We start from the raw sequence: 23,604 nt of genomic DNA on the forward strand, positions 1-23,604 counted from the left end.
CACCTGGAAGGGGTGTTTGGGGCCCTAGACACATTTCCAGGACTCTTTGGTTAACAGTTGCTCTACTTTCATTGAGAATATGGCGTATTTATACATACCCGGATGTAATTTGGGCTTGCAGTCTGCTGGACTATTCCCTAACCTGTAAAACTTTATGTGTCTGTTCCTGTCCTACTTCTGTTTCTTGAGCAATTGATTCCTCCTCTGTGGGAACATCCGAGGAAGGTTTTATCTGAGCCTCGCAGATCTCAATAGCCATAATCAGGAGGAATCGCTGGGTCCTCTGGCTCAGCTCATCTCTCCCACCAAGGCGCTTCACACAGCTCAATGTCTACTTCACAGAAATTATCAAGTTCTTCCTGATTCTCCGACATGTTCTGCTAAAATAAGTGTAAAGTGTTCAGTGCTGATTTGTCACTGTAACCTATATATTAGAGAGGGAATAGCATCAAAACAGACATAGCTGTCCTTTAAAAGAAATATAGTAGCAAAATATCTGCTCTGCAGGCAAGCAATATCTTCTGCAAACGTTTAAAAAAACACCCCTGAAACAGAAATTCCATCCAGGGACATAATGACCATGTTGTGTCTGTTGTGGCGGTCTGGAGAACACGTTTTGTCCAATGTTTCTTTTCCTGTATAAAAAAACAAACATATAATGACATTGGATTGACTTAGTAGAATTGAGGATGATTGATGCAAGTTGTATCCCTGCCTTGTCGAACTCCTGTAACATTGCTGAATGGGACATCTGTGGTCAGGGACACTGCCAGAACACACCCTATCAGGTCCCTGCCCACCTGTCCCTCTGGAGAAGTATAATAACAAAATTTACGGGTAACACCACATTGGGTATTGTAATTAAAACAGAGGAGGCCCACAACATATGCAGGAAGATATTAATAAACTTGCAGATTGGGCGTGTAATTGGCAAATAACGTTCTATATGTTTATATAGAAGTGTAAGGTGGCACGTTTATCACAGAATCACAGAATCACAGAAACCCCACAGTGCAGATAGAGGCCATTTCGGCCCATCGAGCCTGCACTGACACATATCCCACCCGATCCCCGTAACCCCAACACCAACACATATCCCACCCTATCCCCGTAACCCCACATATTTAATCCCCCTAACACTAAGGGTCAATTTTTTTTTCATCATAGCCAATCAACCTAACCCGCACATCTTTGGACTGTGGGAGGAAACCGGAGCACCCGGAGGAAACCCACGCAAACACGGGGAGAATGTGCAAACTCCACACAGACAGTCACCCGAGGCCGGATTCGAACCCGGGTTTAGGTGGAAAGCATCAGGAGGCTACATACTCCATTGAAAATAAGTGCCTAAATGGGGTAGAAGAGCAGTGGAATCTGGGGGTACTTGTGTACAAATCACTAAAAGTAGCGAAGCTGGTAAATAAGCCCATAAAAAGCAAATAGACCATTTTGGTTAATTTCTACAAGGGTAGAATTGAAAATCAGGGAAGATCTTGAGTATTGTGTGCAGTTCTGGTCGCCTTATCTGAGGAAGGATGTTCTTGCCATGGAGGGAGTGCAGCGAAGATTCACCAGGCTGATACCTGGGATGGCAGGAATGACGTATGAGGAGACATTGGGTCGATTGGGCTTGTACTCGCTGGAGTTTAGAAGAATGCGAGGGGATCTCATTGAAACTTAAAAAATTCTAACAGGACTAGACAGACTAGATGCAGGAAGGATGTTCCTGATGGTCGGGGAGTCCAGAACCAGGGGTCAGAGTCTAAGGATAAGGGGTAAGCCATTTAGGACAGAGATGAGGAGGAATTTCTTCACCCAGAGAGTGGTGAACCTGTGGAATTCTCTACCACAGAAGGCAGTAGAGGCCAGTTCATTAAATATATTCAAGAAGGAGTTGGATATATTTCTTAAGGCTAAAGGGATCTAGGGATATGGGGAGAAAGCAGGGACAGGGTACTGAATTTGGATGATCAGCAATGATCTCATTGAATGGCGGAGCAGGCTCGAGGTGCCGAATGGCCTACCCCTGCTCCTATCTTCTATGTTTCTATGTTAACATTGTACTGCACCATGGTTAGAGTACACTTGGAATACTGTGAACAGTTCCAGTCTCCATATTATAAAATGCATATAGAGGTATGCAGAAGCTGCAAAAAATATTTACTAGAATCATACCACAATTGAGAGGTTATACCTATCAGGAATTATTCAACAGGCATTGTCTCTTTACTCTGGAAAACAAAAGGCTGAGGGTTGAGCAGTTTTGCTAATATTGTGTTGAACCTGGGTTAGACCACACTTAGAATACTGTGAACAGTTCTGGTCTCCATATTATAAAAAGGATATAGAGGCACGGAGCAGGTAAAAATGAATTACTAGAATTATATCAGAACAGGAGTGTTTTAACTATCAGGAATGATTGAGCGGGCAGCGGTCTTTTTTTGAGAAGGGAGAACACTAGTGGTTGACCTGATAGAGGGCTTTGACATTATGAAAGGGGTTGATAGGTTAGCTGTTGAGAACATGTTTGCACTTACGGATGAGACCAGAACTATGGGCATGGATATAAGATAGTCACTGATAAATCCAATAAGCAATTCAGGAGAAACATCTTAATCAGGAGAGTGGTAAGAGGTGGAACTCGCAAGCGCAAGTAATGGTTGAGACCAACATCATCGAAGCATTTACAGAGATGCTAGATAAACGCATGAGGGAGTAAGGTATAGAAGGATATGCTGATGGGGTTGATGAAGAAGGGTGGGATGAGGTTCGTGTGGAGAATAAACTCCGACATGGACCTGTTGGGCCGACTGACCTGATTCAGTGCTGTAAATACTATGTAATACTGCCGAACTGGATATGTGGTGCCTTCTGCAAGGCTCTGTATTAGGTATAACAATGTAGGCATGCCCTTTCCGGAGAATTTTACAGAATAACTCAAAACATTCTAGACAAATCAAAAATTTGCAATTATATTTAATGCCTTACCTTTGGGCGGGTTAACATTCACGAAATGCTCAACAATGAATATCACCATCACAATGACCACGAAGGCACTGAGGCAGAGTCGGACTAAGGGCACCATGAGATATTGTTCTGTGGAAGAAGCAACGAGCATTGATAGTTCATTGTGTGCAAGTCTTAAATTAGTAATTAACGCTTCCAAATTCAACTGAAATTGAACATGAACGCTTGCTTTACTATTTACACAAAGACATTGTTAACACCCGCTGGCCATTCCTCTACTGCAACAAGAACAATACAATAATGACACATTATATTCAGGGTAATAATTGTAGGAGATTAACATATTTTCCTTCAAAATGCTTAACGTGTTCCTTTAGAACTCATTTGCCAGAGTTCATGAATGGAGGGAATGCATTTACGACGTTCTTAAACATGGCCATTGAAGCAAGTACTGCTATTATTTGTCTGCAGTGAATCTTGTTGAATTTTACAGCTTGGTCAATGTTAATTCGGTTCGATTCGGTTCTCACTTATTCATACTCTTGTTGTAACATTGCATGCGTATGTCACAGTGAGAGTACTGGGGGCACAAAGGAAGGAATTAACGCTGTTAACTTGTTTTGCGCTGCAGTCGATGTCAGTTAATCCATGAATTAGATTCCCCGTGGCATTGTCAGTATTGCCCAGTCCTGTCAGTAGGAATGCGAGCTCTGTGAGGCAAATGGCAGATATTATTAAGTGATATTGGTGAATATATAATGCATCAGATTATCCTGATAAACTGATAAATTTTGAAATGCACTGTTCTATTCCGAAAGCCTGTTGTGCACTCAACGGATTTTTATTACTTAAGTAGAAGACATCGGGCTAGATTTTCAGTCGCTTGCGCCAGCAGTTAGCGCCTTAAGAGAAGTGATTTCCGGGCGCTATGCGGGTAGCGCCCGGGCGCAGCGCAGTTTGCGCCCCGCCCAAAATTAAGTTGCCCATTAGCGCCGGCGCAAAGTTTAGCGCCCGCCCGGATGCGCGCGCAGAAAATGACGTCACATCCTCGTGCAACGCCCTTTGGCCGCCCCGATTCCAAACTTCAGTCGGACAGCCCCATTGTGCGGCGGGCGGCCGGAGCGTTTGGAAAAAGATCGCAACACAACCAGCGCGGGCCCCGGGGGGCGCTAATTAAAGGGAACGTCCTCTCCAGTATAAAGGCCATCCTTTTTTCAGAAAACAGTCTTGTGCAACGCATTTCTGGAGACACAACAAGGAGGATAGCTAACTGGTTTCAAGCAGCAAGAGCCAGGTATTTTTGGACTCAGGCCATAGCGCTGCAAGTGGCCATTTGGAAATTAGACTGTTTGCCAGGTTTTGATGGGGGCTGCATGGGGTGCCAACGTGCAGCTGCAGCGCCATGTCCATGGGGCTCGCAGATGCATTGTGAGAGCGGCAGCCCTGGCTAGAGGCAGAGGGGGCTACAGGCGTCGGCCACGTAGGCCTTACCCAGTCAGGCTATACCGCCAGCAGCACTCCTACCTAAACATGAGTGCCGCGCGATGTGTTAGAAGGCTCCGATTCCGAAAGGAGGTGATTGCAGAGATCTGCCACCTGCTTCGCCGAGATCTGCGGCCAAAGCTAAGGTGCAGGACGTCTCTGTCGGTGGAAGTGAAGGTGATGGTGGCATTGAACTTCTATGCCACCGGCTCCTTCCAATACGCTGATGGGGACATAGCAAACATCTCCCAGTATGGCGCGCATCGCTGCATCCGCCACGTGACCGAAGCACTGTTCAGAAGGAGAAGCCAATTCATCTCCTTCCCCATGGCCCTCGAGAGCCTGCATCAGCGCGCATTGGGATTTGCCAGACTCGGGGAATTCCCCTTGGTGCAGGGCGCCATTGACTGTATGCATGTGGCTTTGCGGGCCTCTCTGGAGCATGGCGAGCAGTATCGCAACAGGAAGGGCTACCATTCTCTGAATGTGCAGCTGGTATGTGACCACAAGCAGCGCATCATGGCAGTCAATGCCAGCTTCCCAGGCAGCAGCCACGATGCCTTTATCCTGCGGCAGAGTACTGTGCATGACATGTTCCAGGCACAGCCTCCCCCAAGAGGATGGCTCATCGGGGACAAAGGTTATCCTTTGTGCACCTGGCTCATGACCCCGCTCCGCGCGCCCAGGACCGCTGCTGAAGAGGCCTACAACGAGAGCCATCAAACCACCCGCAACATCATCGAGCTAACTATTGGGGTCCTCAAGCAGTGGTTCCGCTGACTTGATTGCTCCGGAGGAGCTCTCCACTATTCGCCGGACCGGGTCTCCCAATTTGTGGTGGTTTGCTGCATGCTACACAACCTGGCTATCCGCAGGGCTCAGGCACTGCCACCTGACGTTGGACCAGCACCTCAGGAGGAGGAGCAGGAGGAGCATGAGGAGGAGGAGGAGGAGGAAGAGCAGGAGTACGTTCCCAGGAGGGAGCGACCAGGGCCAAGGGCCGCACGACGCCACCTTATTACACGGTACTTCTAAGCCCCCTGTCAGGGAATGGCCAGGGGCCATGAGGGAAGATGAATGCAGCCGCTCCGCAAGCCCTCAGCCGGCGAAGCCAACAAACACTAAGAAGAACAACCATGGAGACTGCATGAATAAAGATAATTTTTTATTGCGCAAAAATGAAAAGCCCTTCCCACATGAATCCCCAAAAACAATAAACGGGCCCCACAAAAAGCCCAACAAACGACTCACTCCCACAAACTGGGGAGGAGCCACTCCACCTTTCTTCAAACCGGGCCTCAACGTCAGCCTAACGCAAAAAACAAGCCCTCCAAAAGCACAGCCATGGGCAAAATAAAGATGGCCACCGCCATATTAAAGGAAAGCTGCCCACACCCTCTACTGAGTGGCCCGCGAGGGCGAGACCTTGGCCAGCCTTTTGCCTCCCCTGCCCGGCCTGCTGCTCCTTCGCAAGCTCTGCCCAGTGGCTGCTGCGAGGCTGGGGGAAGGCATCTGAGGCTCAGATGCCCTTCCGCCAGATGCCGCTGGGGGGCGGCCTACATGGCGTTTGGGCCTCGAGGGGCCGTCTGCTAAGTGGCACACCTGAGCATTGCCACCATCAGCTGCAGCCGCTTGCCCTTGACGCCCCAGAGGGGGAATGGCGGCGACGGATGGCGCAATGTGGGCCAGCTGGCGTCTGGGATGCGCTGGCTGGTGCTGTGGCGCGGTGGCACTCGGCCGGGCCCGCACTGCAGGATCCGCAGCAAACAGCCGACGGGCGGCTTGCTGGGATGGTCTAGCGCGGTGGCTGCCCTGGCGATGCCTGCCTGAGACAACGCGTGTGGCAGCAGTGAGTGGCCCTGTGGTCCTGGTGTGCGCGCGCATCACATCCGCCAGGGTCTTGACGGAATCAGTCAGCATGCGGCCACTCGCGGCAGTTGCTGCCCCGAACTCGCGCACACTGGTCGCCAGCGACTCGATGGCCTCAGGCATGCGCCCCACCACGCTCATGAGCTCCGTGTGGCGCCGGTCCGAGTCGTCGGCCATCTTATCCAGCTTCCGCACCTCCTCCGAAGTGAAGGTGTCCGGACTGGAGTCGCGACTCTCCCGCTGGGGAGGAGGGGGCCGAACTAGGGGACCCTTACCGCGTTGGAGACGGTGAGTGTGCCGAGCAGCAGCACTCCCCTCTGATCCTTCCCCCCTTTGGGGGGAAGGCCGCGGGCCACGCGCACGGCTGCTGGGTGGCTGGACACCACTGGTCCCAGAAGCTGCATTGCCCTGCGACAGTTCCTCCAGGCACTCGTCCAGTGAGGAGGTGTCAAGCATTTCCTCCTCTCCTGCGGGACGTGACTGTTCCCCCGAAGGTCCGGCTTGCTCCTCCTCCTCCTCCTGGTCGGAGGTGCTGTCACTGGCAGCTTCAGGGTCCTGGTCGTCACCAGCTGAAAGCAGAAATGCACAAGAGTAGCTTCAGAGTGAGGAGACAGCGTCAGCGAGGGAGTTAGGACTGGTGGGATTCAGCGCATTGGTGGGACAGTGGCAAAGGAGGTAGCTCGGATGGGCCAGTGCGACGCGAGAGGGCCAAAAGGTGAGGTCCTTTCCATTGCCGGGCAGTGGAGGGTCGGATACACCGCACGCTGTGGGGACGATCACACAGGCTCCCATGAGCACACACACACGCTCCTCCAGCCGAGTGAGCTTCTGCAGCTTGGTGTGGCCACCCCTGGCACGGGCCTGGCGATTAAACGCTACTTTAGCCTGCAAGAGAAAGGACGGGCTGTAAGTGCGCAGTGAAGCCCTGATGTAGTGTGCACTGCCTCCCATGGTGGAATAGCTTGGACAGAGTGAAGCCCTGATGTAGTGTGCACTGCCTCCCATGGTGGAATGGCTTGGACAGAGTGAAGCCCTGATGTAGTGTGCACTGCCTCCCATGGTGGAATAGCTTGGCCAGAGTGAAGCCCTGATGTAGTGTGCACTGCCTTCCATGGTGGAATAGCTTGGACAGAGTGAAGCCCTGATGTACTGTGCACTGCCTCCCATGGTGGAATAGCTTGGCCAAAGTGTAGAGTGCCGAATGGCCATTTGCTGCTCATGACTGTCCCAATGCTGCTGGCTGAGGGCTGGCCAATAGGACTTTCAGGTCCCTTTGCCCATCATGTCAGGTGTACATGCAAGAATGAGGAGGAGATTGGAAAGGCTACTCACCTTCACAATCCTGGTCAGATCATTGTATTTTTGATGGCATTGTTTGTGCGTCCTGGGGGCCTCGCCGGTGAACGTCACCCTCTGGGCGATCTGCTTCCAGGCTTTGGTGTAGTCATGGTGGGTTGGATTCCTCCCACTCTCTGGAAACAAGATCTTGCGCCTCACCTCCAGAGCTGTGACCATTATGTCCAGATCACCCTCTGAGAAGCGCAGGGCACGCTGACGGGCCTTCTCTGGCGTTGCCATGACACCCTGAGGCTGAGCAGCAGTGTTGAGGCCTCTTTGCAAGGCTGCAGTGTGCAGGGCGTGGCAGCAGACCAATTCGTCCCTTCCCCCTTTAAGAGCTGGTCGGCACCACGGGGTCTGCTGTCAGTGCAAAAATGACCGCACCCGTGCTGCGCCCCGCCTGGGCGCTATCCCTCTGGACCGCCGGCTTAGCGCCTAAAGGTAGGAGTGGAACGCCTCTTTTAGTGCTCCACCACTCCCTTAGGGCGAAGCCACTGAATTTCCGGCAACGGGGCGCTACTTTTGGGCAGGCGCTAACTTCGGGCGGGCGCTAAGGTTAGCGCCCCAAAACTGTCTATACTGAAAATCTAGCCCTAAGTATTTTAAACAAAAATTAATTTATTGAGAAAAATAATTCATGTTTTTTTACGGGGCTACAAATAAACATACCTTTTATTAAAAGTATTTAAAAATGATAAATCAGTGAAATTATTTTTTGCTTTTTTGAACTTTTATCCTGGTAAAAGCAGGTCTTACTCCTGCAGGTACACAGCGCATACCTACCCGTAGGAATCGGAATATCTGGTCCAATAAAACTAGCCTGTATATTTTAAGGATTTTTTCGTATCTCTATCTCATCATACCAGGCAGCATCACAGTGAATTTGCATTGCGCCTTCTTTAACTTGTCAATGTCATTCAATTTCTGATCTCCTTACTTGGATGGATCACAGCTTGTCCGAGTTGGCCTTCCCTGCCCATCAGACCATCCAGAAAATGGAGGATTGCCCAAGTTAAGAATCAGGGCGAGAAATTCGACTGCTGATTAAGACGGGCGGCATATTCGATACCGTCGCTTTTGGACCTCTGCCCTGGGGAATTTCTCAGCCGCAGACTGGTTCATGTATTATTAATCTTGGGCACAGCTCTCTTGGTGGATACAGACACAAGAACTGTGGTGCACCCTATCAGGCAGCACTGAATGTATGCAGAGACCATTCCCTGGTATGTTTGCTGCTGATGCACGGTGCTCAAAGCGAATGGAAGTCAAATTCGGGAGCTTTCTGGCGTTTCAACGCTTATAAAGAAAGAGCGTTAAATAACGCTTCCAGCTCTTAATTCGTGATCATTATTTCTGGATAACAGGCGGGGGGGGGGCGGGGGTCAGCCTCTGCAGACTATGCATAACAAATGGGAACCTTAAGCCAGCAGATAAAAGAACGATCCCCAGTTAACTGTTGCAGCAAAATATGTACATCTCAGTTCGATTTTAAAGGGAATTTGTCACCTATATTAACAAGATATGAGCGAAGGAGACAGACATGAGATAAAAGAACACACAACATCATTTTGAAATGTGTTGGTCCCTACCTTTCACCATAATCGGGACATCTTTACTGAATGGCGAATGCCTGGAACGTCCTGCGACCTCTGTTTGATATCGACAACTGTAATTTCCCACAGAGCCTTCCCTTCGGGTATTTATGTTGAAGATCACAGTCCGCTCATCGCCACTCACATTGCGAGACTGTACAGGATTTTGTTTCGGAACTTTGTACAAGAGAAATGTTCCCCCTCTGGAACGAATGTCACCGTTGCAGGAAATGCCAACATTTTCCCCGTTTGAAACTGCACCGGAATCTGGGTCCATGTAGAAAGTCGGCTCCGGGAGTTCACCTGTATGAAAAATACCGCATGAAATTGTGTGTCAAAAGTCTACTCAATAACATATGAGGACACTTTTGTGAAAATGAAACAAAATCTGTCGCCTTCATTCCAATGCATACTTTGCTTTTTATTATTACTTCAAGAAAAGGACAGATGGGACACAGGGTGAACCAGAATGTGCTGATTTTTTCTATTATGCAAGGTATTTGATTCAGTCTGTTTTTTTCTGCTTTCAATAATGACCTTTGGGTAGCCGCTTACTGAACATCTCCATTCAATCTGCAAAACCCGACCTTCTTTTGGCTCAACGCTTTAAATGGCCTCCCATTCTGTTGGAACTCGGATTAATCGGCTTCAGAAAGGTTATCATGTTTAGTTCATTCAGTACACAGCAAATAAATGTTGTTGGCATCATTGGAGAGAGAATGAGAGAGAGAGAGATATCACTTAGCAACAGCCAGTTTTCAAGACTGATGTTTATTGTATTGCCATAATATAAACATCCCATCACTCGTGCGCCCGAGAGGCAGTGCATACGCATTGAACTTCTGATTTTTTTTACAGATTTTCCCGGGAGGGTAAGTCTCTAGCAGCTGTACATGAAAAAAGCAGTCGCAAGGCCTGCTTTTAACAAGGTAAGTGGAGAATTATGTAAAATGAAAGCATTTTATCAACAGGTTTATTATTTTTAAATACTTAAAAGAAAGGTAAGTTTATTTTTAGCCCCGTTAAAAATTGTCATTATTTTTTTCAAAAATATAAATTATTGTTTAATATAGTTATTTATGTAATTTATAGTTATTTTAAAAATGTGATGTTTTTAAAAATTTTATTTGAAGTTTTAGTTAGGTTTTGGGGCCGATCTCTATTCATAATGCTACAATTGGCTCTGCATGGCCCACGTGATCCCAGGGAACGCTTTGAACGAACTGCACTTACATGGACTTACAAAAGGAGTTGGTTAAAGTGCCAAATAAAAGGCTTGCCAACAAAGTTGAAGCCCATGGAATATAAGGGACAGTGGCAGCATGGACACGAAGTTGGCTAAGTGACAGGAAACAGAGAGTAGTGTTGAACAGTTGTCTGCGGGATGGAGGGAGTTCACGAGGTTATTGCTGCAAGGACCACAGCTTTTCTTGATACATGTTAATGACAGGACTTGTGTCCAGGGCGCAATTTCAAAATTTGCAGATGACACAAAACTTGAATATATAGTGAACAGTGAGGAGGATAGTGATAGACTTCAAGACAACATAGACAGGCTGGTGGAATGGATGGTCACGTGGCAGATGAAATTTAATGCAGCAAAGTGTGAACTGATACATTTTGGTGTGAATAACAAGGAGAGGCAATTTAAATTAAAGGGTACAGTTCTACAGAGGGCTCAGGAACAGAGAGACCCGGGGGTCTATGTGCATTCATCATTGAAGGTGGCAGGTCAGAAACACAGAAACATAGAAGATAGGAGCAGGAGTAGGCCATTCGGCCACTCGAGCCTGCTCCTCCATTCAATGAGATCATGACTGATCATCCAAATTCAGTACCCTGTCCCTGCTTTCTCCCCATATCCTTTGATCCCTTTAGCCTTAAGAAATATATGCAACTCCTTCTTGAATATATTTAATGAATTGGCCTCTACTGCCTTCTGTGGTAGAGAATTCCACAGGTTCCCCACTCTCTGGGTGAAGAAATTCCTCCTCATTTCTGTCCTAAATGGCCTACCCCTTATTCTTAGACTGTGACCCCTGGTTCTGGACTCCCCGACCATCGGGAACATCCTTCCTGCATCTAGTCTGTCCAGTCCTGTCAGAATTTTATAAGTTTCAATGAGATCCCCTCTCATTCTTCTAAACTCCAGCGAGTACAAGACCAATTGTCCCAATCTCTCCTCAAACGTCATTTCTGCCATCCCAGGTATCAGCCTGGTGAATCTTCGCTGAAATCCTTCCATGGCAAGAACATCCTTCCTCAGATAAGGCGACCAAAACTGCACACAATACTCAAGATGTGGTCTCACCAAGGCCCTGTACAACTGCAGCAAGACATCCTTGTTCCTTTACTCAAACCCTTTCACTACAAAGGCCAGCATACCATTTGCCTTCTTAACCACCTGCTGCACCTGCATGCTTACCTTCAGCGACTGGTGCACAAGGACACCCAGGTCTCTTTGAACTTCCCCTTTTCCCAATCTATTGCCATTCAGATAATAATCTGCCTTCCTGTTTTTGCCACCAAAGTGGATAACCTCACATTTATCCACGTTACATTGCATCTGCCATGCATTGGCCCAATCACCAAACCTGTCCAAATCATCCTGGAGTTTCCTGGCATCCTCCTCACAGCACACACGCCCACCCAGCTCTGTGTCGTCTGCAAATTTGGAGATATTGCATCCAATTCCCTTGTCTAGATCATTAATATATATTGTGAATAGCTGAGGTCCAAGGACCGATCCCTGCGCTACCCCATTAGTCACTGCCTGCCGCTTGGAAAAAGACCCATTTATTCCAACTCTTTGCTTTCTGTCTGCCAACCAGTTCTCTATCCAAGTAAATACCTTGCCCCCAATCCCATGTGACTTAACTTTACACGCTAATCTCTTATGCGGGACCTGATCAAAAGCCTTCTGAAAGTCCAAATACACCACACTCACTGGTTCTCCCTTATCTATTTTACCAGTTACATCCTCAAAATTTTCCAGTAGATTAGTCTAGCACGATTTACCTTTTGTAAATCCTTGTTGACTTTGTCCGATCCTGTCACTGTTTTCCAAGTGCTCTGCTGTTACATCTTTTATAATGGACTGTAGCATTTTCCCCACTACCGATGTAAGGCTTACCGATCTGTAATACCCCATGTTCTCTCTATCACCTTTTTTGAATAGTGGGTTAACATTAGCTACCCTACAATCCATGGGTACTGTTCCAGATTACATGGAATGTTGGAAGATGATCAGCAATGCATCTATTATTTGTAGGGCCACTTCCTTAAATACCCTAGGATGTAAATTATCAGGTTGAGAAAGCGTTTAAAAAGGCATACGGATCCTGCGCTTTATAAAGAAAGGCATAGAGTACAAAAGTAAACAAGTTATGATGAACCTTTATAAAACACTGGTTCAGCCTCAATTCGAGTATTGTGTCCACATCTGGGCCCCGCACTTTAGGAAGGGTGTGAAGACATTAGAGAGGTTGCAGGAAAGATTGTCAAAAATTGTTCAAATGATGAGGGATTTCAATTACGTGGATAGACTGGAGAAGCTGGGGTTGTTCTCCGTAGAGCACGGAACTTTGAGAGGAGATTTGATAGTGGTGTTCAAAATCACGAGGGATCTAGACAGAGTAGATAGAGAGAAACAGTTCCCATTGGTGGAATGCTCCAGAACCAGACTTAAGGTGATTGGCAGATGAACCAGATGTGAAATGAGGAGAAACTTTTTTTATGCCACGACTGGTTAAGGTCTGAAAAGCACTGCCTGAAAGGGTGGTGGAAGCAGACTCAAAATGGCTTTCAAAATAAAGTGGCTTTCAAAATGGAATTGGATTAGGAGCTGAAGGAAAAAAATGGCAGGGCTACGGAGAAAGGGCAGGGGAGTGGGAATAGATGAAATGCTCTTTCAGAGAGCTGACAGGGGCTCAACGGGCCGAATGACCTCTGTCTGTGCTGTAACCATTCTAAGGTTCTATTGTGAAATAATATAACCTTGTAGAACAGTCATATAAAATGATGTTATTAGTGAATGTACTAAACCTGTTAAAAGAAGAAAAAATCATGTGTGAATCATAAGCAGAGTTATTGTCGCCGGACAACTTTGTTTGTCATGACGGTAACCATTAATGAATCCGCTCACACCATGTAAAGAGGTTGGGTTTGGAATCTAACATCCAAGGCCCAATGTAACTGCAGCCCAAGTGTCCCCCTGTTCCACTGGATCGTTTCATTGCTGAGTAAGCACAAATTGTTCTAATCCCATTGGGAGAATTGGTTCTGTTAACATACCTCGAATAATTATCTGAACAGGGTCGCTCCATTCTGAATATCTCCATTGCCCATTCTCCAAAAGTAGACATGCACATGAGTAACTGTCTTGATAGCCATGATCTGCGGTGAATTCATAAGAGGTATAACATTGTCCTTTAGCAGCGACCTGTTCTAGCAAGTAACCTTGCCTTCGGTAATAACGGTTCAGTGTGAGGGGACACTGACAGTGACAAGTCATAGTTATTGTCTCTCCGTATACAATGACTTCATATGGTGGATTCACAGACAAGATTGGCTTTGGTAAATCATCTGAGGAAAGCACAGTCAAAAGAGTTTAAACGCTGAAAAGCTTCAATCAATTAACATCAATATCATTGTCATAAGCTAAGTTCAACCTGAACTTTACCAGTATACACCCCAGCACTGAAATGGTAATGGTATCAGGAGATAGCGAGCTCTCCGCTTTCTATATCATTGAAATTAATGTGCAATTATAATAACGGTTTGGGATGTAACAGTAACATGATGTTTCAAACAACATAACAGGAAAGGGAACTGCAGTCATTTTAAAAACTGGTAAATTAGGTGGATTTGCGCCTCCCTTTAGCGCCCCCAGGGGCAGACCAGGTAGTTTTTACTGCACCCCGCTCCCTGGTGGTCTAGCAGGGCCCCGATGCATGCAGCGCTAGGTCCCTCCCTATTAATCAGGGGAGGAGTCCTGCAATGAGGCATCGGTATGCTCCAACGCGCTTGGCGCTGTTGCACATAGCCCCCCAATCATCAGTTATGGCGGCCCAAGAAGGGTGTGGGGCACTTCCAGTCGCTCTCCACATTCGGCTTGGGACACTACTAATGAATTTCCAGCGGAGGGGCGCTAAACTTTACGGGGCGCTAAAATTAGCGCCGGCGACTTTGGCATCCCGAAATGGTCGCCAACCAATTGATCCACCCAAATACTGAATATCAGGCGCTGCGTATAATGGGCGGCCGATCCGATGCTGCCCGTTTTGCGCACCGCCCGAGATGAATGTCTAGCCCATAATAATAGTGATTGACAGTGTTAATAAATACAATATTACAAAACGCGTACAAGCCGTGATCACCTTTCAAATAAGTGCAATTTTTTTTGGAATATCAGAATTTAAGAAACAATTGCGGGAAGTTGCACAATAATTCCTGCAATAGATCAATGCGCCCTGGAGTTAAACGAAATCCCAACTGTCAAATATTAATTTCGGCTAACTGATGGCTATATTAATGAATTGACTATTCATTTTAATGTCACATACTTACATGTAAATCTCTGTCCGAACAACGCCTGGAAATGAACTGAAAGAGAAAAAAATGGATCAATGTAAAGTTTTGCCCATCAATAGCCTGTTGACCTGTCGCATTAACCAACAGCTCCCAGAGCTCGCATGTTATCACTTCCGAAATTGCCATCAGATTTTCTTCCCCAGATTTATGTGTACCTTTATAATTCAGTACAGGTAAGGTACAAAATTCAAATTGATTCTAAATTATCAAACAATAACCAGCATAATTATATTACTACACAATTAAACAGATTGTATACACCGAGAAAAACATTTTGAAATGTCACTTTGTGTTTCGTAGTGGATATAAATGTTAATACATTTTGGTCTAGACTATTGGAAAGAAGGAAAGAAGGAAAGAAAGAAAGAAAGAAAGAAAGAAAGAAAGAAAGAAAGAAAGATCATAAGAACATAAGAAAGTAAGCAATAGGAGCAGGAGTCGGCCAATTGGCCCCTCGAGCCGGCTCCACCATTTAATAAGATCATGGCTGATCCAACCTTGCCCTCAACAACACTTCACCACTCTCCCCATGCCCCTTGACTCCCCTGTAGTTCAAATGTCTGTCAATCTCCACCTTGAATATATTCACTGACTCCGCCTCCCCAGCTCTCTGGGTTAGAGAATTCCAAAGATTCACGACCCTCTGAGAGAAGAAATTCCTCCCCATCTCCATCTTAAATTGGCGACCCCTTATTCTGAAACTATGCCCCCTAGTTCTAGATTCCCCCAGGAGGGGAAACATCCTCTCAGCATCCACCCTGTCAATCCCCCTCAGAATCTTATATGTATGAATAAGATCACCTCTCATTCTTCTAAACTCCAATCGGTACAGGCCCAACCTGCTCAAACTTTCATCAAGAGAGAGAAGGAAAGAAAGTAAGAAAGAATGAAAGAAAGAAAGAAAGAAAGAAACAGAGAGTTAAAGTTTTAGGTGTATAAATGTAATGAGAACTAGCAGAAAGTAGAGATGAAGAGCATTTATAATAAATATCCGCCCCCCTTGGGTGTCTAACTACCTTCCGTCTGCCACATTGCCGATCCAGGACAAGCCTCTGCACTTTGAACAGGGCAAGCCTCCGAACCACATGAGTCCCTGGGATACATGGCCCTCCTCACATTTCGTAGTGGAGAGACCCAGGATCGCAATCCTCGGCACCGACAGAGCCAACAGCTTAATGCGTAGATTTTTCCTGATCGGAGGCATCCGCACGCACGAAGCCTCCGATCGGAAATTCAGGGCCAATGTGTCTTTGACTTATGTCTATAGCAGCCTCACATACCTTCTCCATTGTTCCTTTAATAGGCTTTTAGATTGTACGATAAGATTGTCCAGATCATGACAAACATCTGTGTGATTTTGTTTAAGCAACGAGAGCACATCATCCAGTTTGTATCCTGTGAACTGCTATTTCATGTATTTAAAATGTCAAAGAAATGTCGATAATGATCAAATATGCACATTAGAGAAAAAACAGCTGCGTGCTGAACCCTGTGTCGGCAGTTCCTCAATTCAAGCAGTTTGCGGAACTCTCTATTTGAACTTTTCATTGACGTAAAGATCTTCGAGTAGTTAATGTTACCAGACAGTACACCCATGCCCACTGATTCCAAGAACAACTGAGAGAGTAAACATGTTCGAATTAGATTCGTGCACACTGTGCGGATCCTTCCAAAATACCGAGATATTGTGTTTTGTTAATTGCCTTGGTCATTGATTTGGGGTAACGGGTATGACAGGAACGTTGCTGTAGTAACCGAGATTGCAACACAGACTGAAGTCACTAATTAGGGCACTGGGTTAACATTAGTCAAGTTGTCACTAAAGGAATGGATAACATCCCTTATTCGTTATGTTGGATTGTGGTAGGGATTAGGGAGGGCAGAGTATCCGAAAGTGGAGAGAGCGAAGGAGGCAGAACAACAGGAGGGCATGGCCATGGAGGGAGAGCGAGAAAAGTAAAAGTGGAGAGAAAGTGGAAAGAGAAATGAACGGCTCGGGTCTGGACTGCCAGTCAATGTGCTCATGGGAATAGACACAGGGGAACAACCTGTGGAATAGTGCAAAAGATGATAGATGCACACATCGATATAGACACAGAGCAATAAATAAACAGAGAGAAAGAGAGAGAGAAAGAGAGAAAGAGAGAGAGATTGAAAGGTTGAAAGAAAGATTGAAAGAAAGAATGATTGAAAGAAAGAGATTGAAAGAAAGAATGATTGAAAGAAAGAAAGAAAGAAAGAAAGAAAGAAAGAAAGAAAGAAAGAAAGAAAGAAAGGAAGAAAGAAAGAAAGAAAGAAAGAAAGAAAGAAAGAAAGAAAGAAAGAGATAGTAAGAAAGAAAAAACAAAGAGAAAGTTAGGCAAGTCGATAAAACAAAACACAGTGAATCCTGGAATCCTGAAATACAAACAGTAAATTCAGGAAACACTCAGCAGATCAGGCAGTATCTGTGGAGAGTGAAACAGAGTTAACGATTCAGGTCGATAAATGAAATGAGAACTAGAAGATATTAGAGATGAAGTGCTTTTAAAATAAGTGCAGGAACTGGGAACCACTCCCAGAAACCTCTTTCCCACACTTCCACCATCGCCACTTCCCTCCCAGAAACTATTTCCGACCATCAACCCCACCCCTGCCAGTCTACCTACTGTCTTCCACCTCATTCCCGAACCAGGGTAAGCCTCTCCACCTTGTTAGATTTTCCACGATTCCCTTACCTCCCGCTGTTCTACTGTAACCATTAAAAATCCTCTGCACCCAATATGTGTTTCTAGACTTGCAACATTAGCACTCCCATTTGCCTTACACCATCATCCATTTTGTCACTGAATCACTCACGTCCTCCAACATATCACAGACTGCCTCCTTTTATTAATTTCCTCTCCCCTTTATCCTGGCACTTTATATTCTTAAAAGCTGCTCATCTCTAACAACTTCCAGTTCCGATGAAAGGTAGTTGAACTGAAACAATAACTCTACTCTCTCTCCACAGATGATGCCTGACTTTTTGGGTGTGTCCAGCACTTACCGTTTGAAGTAAGTTAGATAGACAATGTGTCTTTGAATTAGTGATATAGCAGCCACACATACCCTGCCCTTACTTCCTGTAATCCGCTTTCAAAACTGTCTGAGAACAGTGTCCAGATCTTGAGAAACATCTGTGTGATTTATTGTTTAAGCTACCAGAGCACATCATCCAGTTTGTACCCTGTGAATTGCTCGCCCACCTTTTAACAATGACAAATACAGGTCGAGTATCACCGACTATGCTCATTAGAAACAAATACAGCAGCGAGCAACGCCCTGTGTAGACTGTTCCTCAATTCAAACAGTTTGCATAACTCTCTATTTCAACTTTACATTGAAATAAAAACCTTCGTGGATTTGAAATTACCAGACACTAGAATCATACTCACTGATCCCAAGAAGAACTGAGAGAGTATACATGTTCTAATTAGATTCGCGCACAATTTCCGGAGCCTCCAAAGGACCGAGATAGTTTTCTTTCTTAACTTCCTTAGTCATTGGTTTGGGCATAAAGGATATGACGTGGCTGTTGCTGTAGTAACCAAGATTGCAACACAGATATCACGTTAATCAAGTTGTTAATAAAGGAACGAATAATCTTCTTCATCCTCATAGGCAGTTCCTCGGAACCGAGGATGACTTTCTTCCACATTAAAAATGAGTTCGCAGGTGACTGATGAGTCCAATGCAGGACCTACAGTCTCTGTCACAGGTGGGGCAGACAGTGGTTGAAGGGGCGGGTGGGTGGGGTGCTTCGGTTGACGTGCGCTGCTTGTGCTTGGCTTCCACTTGCTCCCGGCGAAGAGACTCGAGGTGTTCGGTGCCTTCCCGGATGCTTCTCCTCCATTTTGTGCTCTGGTCTTAGGCCAGGGATTCCCAGGTGTCGGTGGGGATGTTACACTTTCTCAAGGAGGCTTTGAGGGTGTCCTTGAAGCGTTTCCTCTGACCACTTGGGGCTCTCTGGCCGTGCCGGAGCTCCGAGTAGAGTGCTTGTTTTGAAAGTCTCGTATCGGGCATGCGGACAATGTGACCCATCCATCGGAGCTGATCGTGCGTGGTCAAGGCTTCGATGCTGGGGATGTTGGCCTGAGCGGGAATACTGACATTGGTGCGCCTATCCTGCCAAAGTATTTGCAGGATCTTGCGGAGGCAGCATTGGTGGTACCTCTCCAGTGCTTTGAGGTGCCTCCTGTACATGGTCAATGTCTCTGATGCATACAGCAGGGCGGGTATCATTGCTGCTCTGTAGACCAGGAGCCTAGTGCCGGGTTTGTGGTCCTGGTCTTCAAACACTCTCTTCCTGACCTGTCAGCACATGCAATTACTACACACTCATTCTGAACATGAATTTGACATGTTACACCTGTGTGTGTGTGTGTATGTAATATATTGAGTTACGAGGAGAGATTACACAAACAAGGCATGTATTTCCTAAAATTTAGAAGGTGAGGGGATGATCTGTTCGATGTTTTCAAGATAGTAAGGGGAACAGATAGAATAGATAGAGATAAACGATTTACACTGGTTAGGTATTCCTGGACTAGGTGGCATAGTCTTAAAATTAGAGCCAGACCTATCAGGAGTGAAAGTATGAAATTCCAAAATTATACACACAAATGCTGATCGAAGTTTGAAACTCTCTCTTGCAAACGGCAATTGTTGCTAGATCAATTGTTAATTTTAATTCGGAGATTGATAGCTTTCCGTTAACCAAAAGAATTAAGGGATATGGGCCAAAGGCGTGTTTGTGGAAATAAATCGCAAATTAACCATGATCTCAAAGAATGGCAGAACCGGCTCGAGGGGCGGAATGGCCTCCTCCTTTTCCTATATATGTACATATAAGCCTGTAGCATACATTAAACAATGTTTTGAAACAATCACCTATAATGGCAGTGTGTTATGGCAATCACATATAACTTACCAGCGCCTCTCTGAAGATATTTCAAGGTGTGGAGATGCCGGTGTTGGACTGGGGTGGACAAATGTAAGAAGTCACACAACACCAGGTTATAGTCCAGCAGTTTTATTTGAAATCACAAGCTTTCGGAGCACTGCTCCTTCGTCAGGTGAAGTGGAGAGATGCATAAAGACACAGGTTATATAGTCAGAGAATAATGCCAGATGTTTACAGGTAATCTTTCTAACTGCCATTTATCACACCTCAGCAGAGAGATAATCACAGCAATCAAAGGTGTGAATGGTGTCCAAACAGGTTAGTCAGGAAAACATTACATCAAAGAACAATGAGGAGGGGACACAAGGGGGCAAATGTTGCAGATGCTGGGGCCTGTATGAAAAACAAGAAACAGACAAAAAATATTTCAATATTAAACATCTTGTTTCAATGATAAAGTAGTGAAAACCCTAATTTAAAAAATAGAGACTGTTTTAGGATCACAGAGAGAAGTTCAGAAGGATTAATTTCTTTTACAGATTATGTTAAGTGTTTGTTGACGTTATCTTAATATATCTATATATATAAAGCGGCTCCTCTGTCTGTCTGTCTGTCTGTCTGTCTGTCTGTCCGCCTGGTCTCTATGCATTTGGAAGGTACAGAGCGTACCGACGCGCGCGTCGCCTCAAAAGAAAGCTTGCGATTCTGGACCGGTCATCGGCGTATTTACGTTTCGGCCTGCCAAAAATCCCGCCCGCGGTATCCCAAAAACGTTCAGCGTTCCGCTCATTAGCATCTCATTAGCGACCGTGTGACGTCGAGGTCTTCCTACAGTTGAGTGTCGAGTGACTCGAAGATTGACCAATCCTATGCTTCGGTGACCTGGCCGGTCGACCAATCGGTGCGTGTGTGGGCGGGCCTTATCCTTCTGAACGGAGGTGAGTGGCCGCCATCTTGATTTTCCACAATTTTTTCCCTTACACTTTCTGTGTGTTAGGGAACTAAGGTAAATATTTGAATTATGTGTTAGGGACTTAATTAACAATTTATTTCAGTTTTATATTGTGTTCAGCAACCCCCCCTCCCTCCTCCTCACCCTCGCGCAGGGGGGACTCGGTGCTGGTCTCCAGGCCCGCTGCAGGCAGGCCTGAAGCTCCAAAAATTTCTCTATCTCTCTCTCTTCCCTCTCTCTCTCTCCTTCTCCTCTTCCCTCTCTCTCCTTCTCCTCTTCCCTCTCTCTCCTTCTCCTCTTCCCTCTCTGTCTCTCTCTACTTCCCCCTCTCAGGTTTGACGGTGTCGGGGCCCGAAGTGAGCCGCTCTAACGGCTACCAGCCCGCGGGGTTTCCCTGCCTACTCCCCGCTCTAGCGGCCGCCAGCCCACGGGGTTTCCCTGCCTACTCCCCGCGGGCCGCCTCGCGGTGCTTGCACTGACCGCGCATGCGCCGCCCGCCCGCGAAAGCCCGCTCTGGCTTTGTTTTTAAACGGCAACCACGCATGCGCACGGCCGTCGCGCAGCCGCCTTGACGCCGGGACGCATGCGCACGGCCCCCGTGACGCCAATACACAGCCTCGTGAGATCGCGGGGGGTGCGAGCCTCGGGAAATCGCGGGGGGCGGGGGAGAGAGCCTCGGGAAATCGCGGGGGGGAGAGCCTCGGGAAATCGCGGGGGGGAGAGCCTCGGGAAATCGCGGCGGGGAGAGCCTCGGGAAATCTCGGGGGGGGAGAGACTCGGGAAATCGCGGGGGGGAGAGCCTCGGGAAATCGCGAGGGGGAGAGCCTTGGGAAATCGCGGGGGACGGGGGGGGAGAGGGCCTCGGGAAATCGCGGGGGGGAGAGCTTTGGGAAATCGCGGGGGGGAGAGCCTCGGGAAATCGCGGGGGGGGAGAGCCTCGGGAAATCGCGGGGGGTGGGGGAGGGCCTTGGGAAATCGCGGGGGGGAGAGAGCCTCGGGAAACCGCGGGGGGGAGAGCCTCGGGAAATCGCGGAGGGGGGGAGGGAGCCTCGGGAAATCGCGGGGGGGAGAGCCTCGGGAAATCGCGGGGGGGAGAGACTCGGGAAATCGCGGGGGGGAGAGCCTCGGGATATCGCGGGGGGGAGAGCCTCGGGAAATCGCGGGGGGGAGAGCCTCGGGAAATCGCGGGGGGTGGGAGAGCCTCAGGAAATCGCGGGGGGGGGGAGGGCCTCGGGAAATCGCGGGGGGGGAGGGACTCGGGAAATCGCGGGGGGAGGGAGAGCCTCGGGAAATCGCGGGGGGGAGAGCCTCGGGAAATCGCGGGGGCGAGAGAGCCTCGGGAAATCGCGGGGGGCGGGGGGGGGGGAGAGAGCCTCGGGAAATCGCGGGGGGGGGGAGAGCTTCGGGAAATCGCGGGGGGGAGAGCCTTGGGAAATCGCGGGGGGCGGGGGGGAGAGAGCCTCGGGAAATCGCGGGGGGGAGAGCCTCAGGAAATCGCGGGGGGCGGGGGGGGAGAGAGCCTCGCGAAATCGCGGGGGGCAGAGCCTCGGGAAATCGCGGGGGGGGGAGAGCCTCGGGAAATCGCGGGGGGCGGGGGAGAGAGCCTTGGGAAATCGCGGGGGGGAGAGCCTCGGGAAATCGCGGGGGGGAGAGCCTCGGGAAATCGCGGGGGGGGAGAGCCTCGGGAAATCGCGGGGGGGGGGGAGAGCCTCGGGAAATCGCGAGGGGGAGAGCCTCGGGAAATCGCGGGGGACGGGGGGGGGGAGAGAGCCTCGGGAAATCGCGGGGGGGAGAGCTTCGGGAAATCGCGGGGGGGAGAGCCTCGGGAAATCGCGGGGGGGGGGAGAGCCTCGGGAAATCGCGGGGGGTGGGGGAGGGCTTCGTGAAATCGCGGGGGGGGAGAGAGCCTCGGGAAACCGCGGGGGGGGAGAGCCTCGGGAAATCGCGGAGGGGTGGAGAGAGCCTCGGGAAATCGCGGGGGGGAGAGCCTCGGGAAATCGCGGGGGGGAAAGCCTCGGGAAATCGCGGGGGGGAGAGCCTCGGGAAATCGCGGGGGGGGGAGAGCCTCGGGAAATCGCGGGGGGGAGAGCCTCAGGAAATCGTGGGGGGCGGGAGAGCCTCGGAAAATCGCGGGGGGCGGGGGGGGGGAGAGAGCCTCGGGGAATCGCGGGGGGGGGGAGAGCCTCGGGAAATCGCGGGGGGGAGAGCCTTGGGAAAATCGCGGGGGGCGGGGGGGGGAGAGAGCCTCGGGAAATCGCGGGGGGGGAGAGCCTCAGGAAATCGCGGGGGGCGGGGGGGGGAGAGAGCCTCGGGAAATCGCGGGGGGCAGAGCCTCGGGAAATCGCGGGGGGCGGAGAGCCTCGGGAAATCGCGGGGGGGCGGGGGGGAGAGAACCTCGGGAAATCGCGGGGGGGGGAGAGCATCGGGAAATCGGGGGGGGGGAGAGAGCCTCGGGAAATCGCGGGGGGGAGAGCCTCGGGAAATCGCGGGGGGGAGAGCCTTGGGAAATCGCGGGGGGAGAGAGCCTCGGGAAATCGCGGGGGGGCGGGGGGGAGAGAGCCTCGGGAAACCGCGGGGGGGGAGAGCCTCGGGAAATCGCGGGGGGGGAGAGCCTCAGGAAATCGCGGGGGGGAGAGCCTCGGGAAATCGCGGGGGGGAGAGCCTCGGGAAATCGCGGGGGGGAGAGCCTCGGGAAATCGCGGGGGGGAGAGCCTCGAGAAATCGCGGTGGGGGGAGAGCCTCGTGAAATCGCGGGGGGGAGAGCCTCGGGAAATCGCGGGGGGCGGGGGGGGGAGAGAGCCTCGGGAAATCGCGGGGGGGGGGAGCCTCGGGAAATCGCGGGGGGGAGAGGGGGAGAGCCTCGGGAAATCCCGGGGGGGGAGAGCCTC

General features: G+C 48.9%; 1 protein-coding gene across 1 annotated transcript in view; it reads right to left on the reverse strand.

Annotated features, from left to right (window-relative positions):
- Positions 1 to 442: 442 nt before the first annotated feature.
- The window catches only part of LOC147085083 (leukocyte immunoglobulin-like receptor subfamily A member 3), a 118,995-nt gene continuing 95,833 nt past the window's right edge, over positions 443 to 23,604 (reverse strand). The window contains exons 4-8 of the mRNA XM_085979427.1: positions 14,817 to 14,852; positions 13,542 to 13,832; positions 9,246 to 9,551; positions 2,989 to 3,096; positions 443 to 635 (exon numbers count right to left, since the gene is read on the reverse strand). Coding sequence (XP_085835553.1) covers positions 532 to 635; positions 2,989 to 3,096; positions 9,246 to 9,551; positions 13,542 to 13,832; positions 14,817 to 14,852 — 845 coding nt within the window. The 3' untranslated portion in view covers positions 443 to 531. The remainder of the gene's footprint in view (positions 636 to 2,988; positions 3,097 to 9,245; positions 9,552 to 13,541; positions 13,833 to 14,816; positions 14,853 to 23,604) is intronic.

This window comes from Somniosus microcephalus, unplaced genomic scaffold, assembly GCF_052327205.1.
Source record: "Somniosus microcephalus isolate GS21.2 unplaced genomic scaffold, FLI_Smic_1.0 unresolved_chr9, whole genome shotgun sequence".
Lineage (NCBI taxonomy): Eukaryota > Metazoa > Chordata > Chondrichthyes > Squaliformes > Somniosidae > Somniosus > Somniosus microcephalus.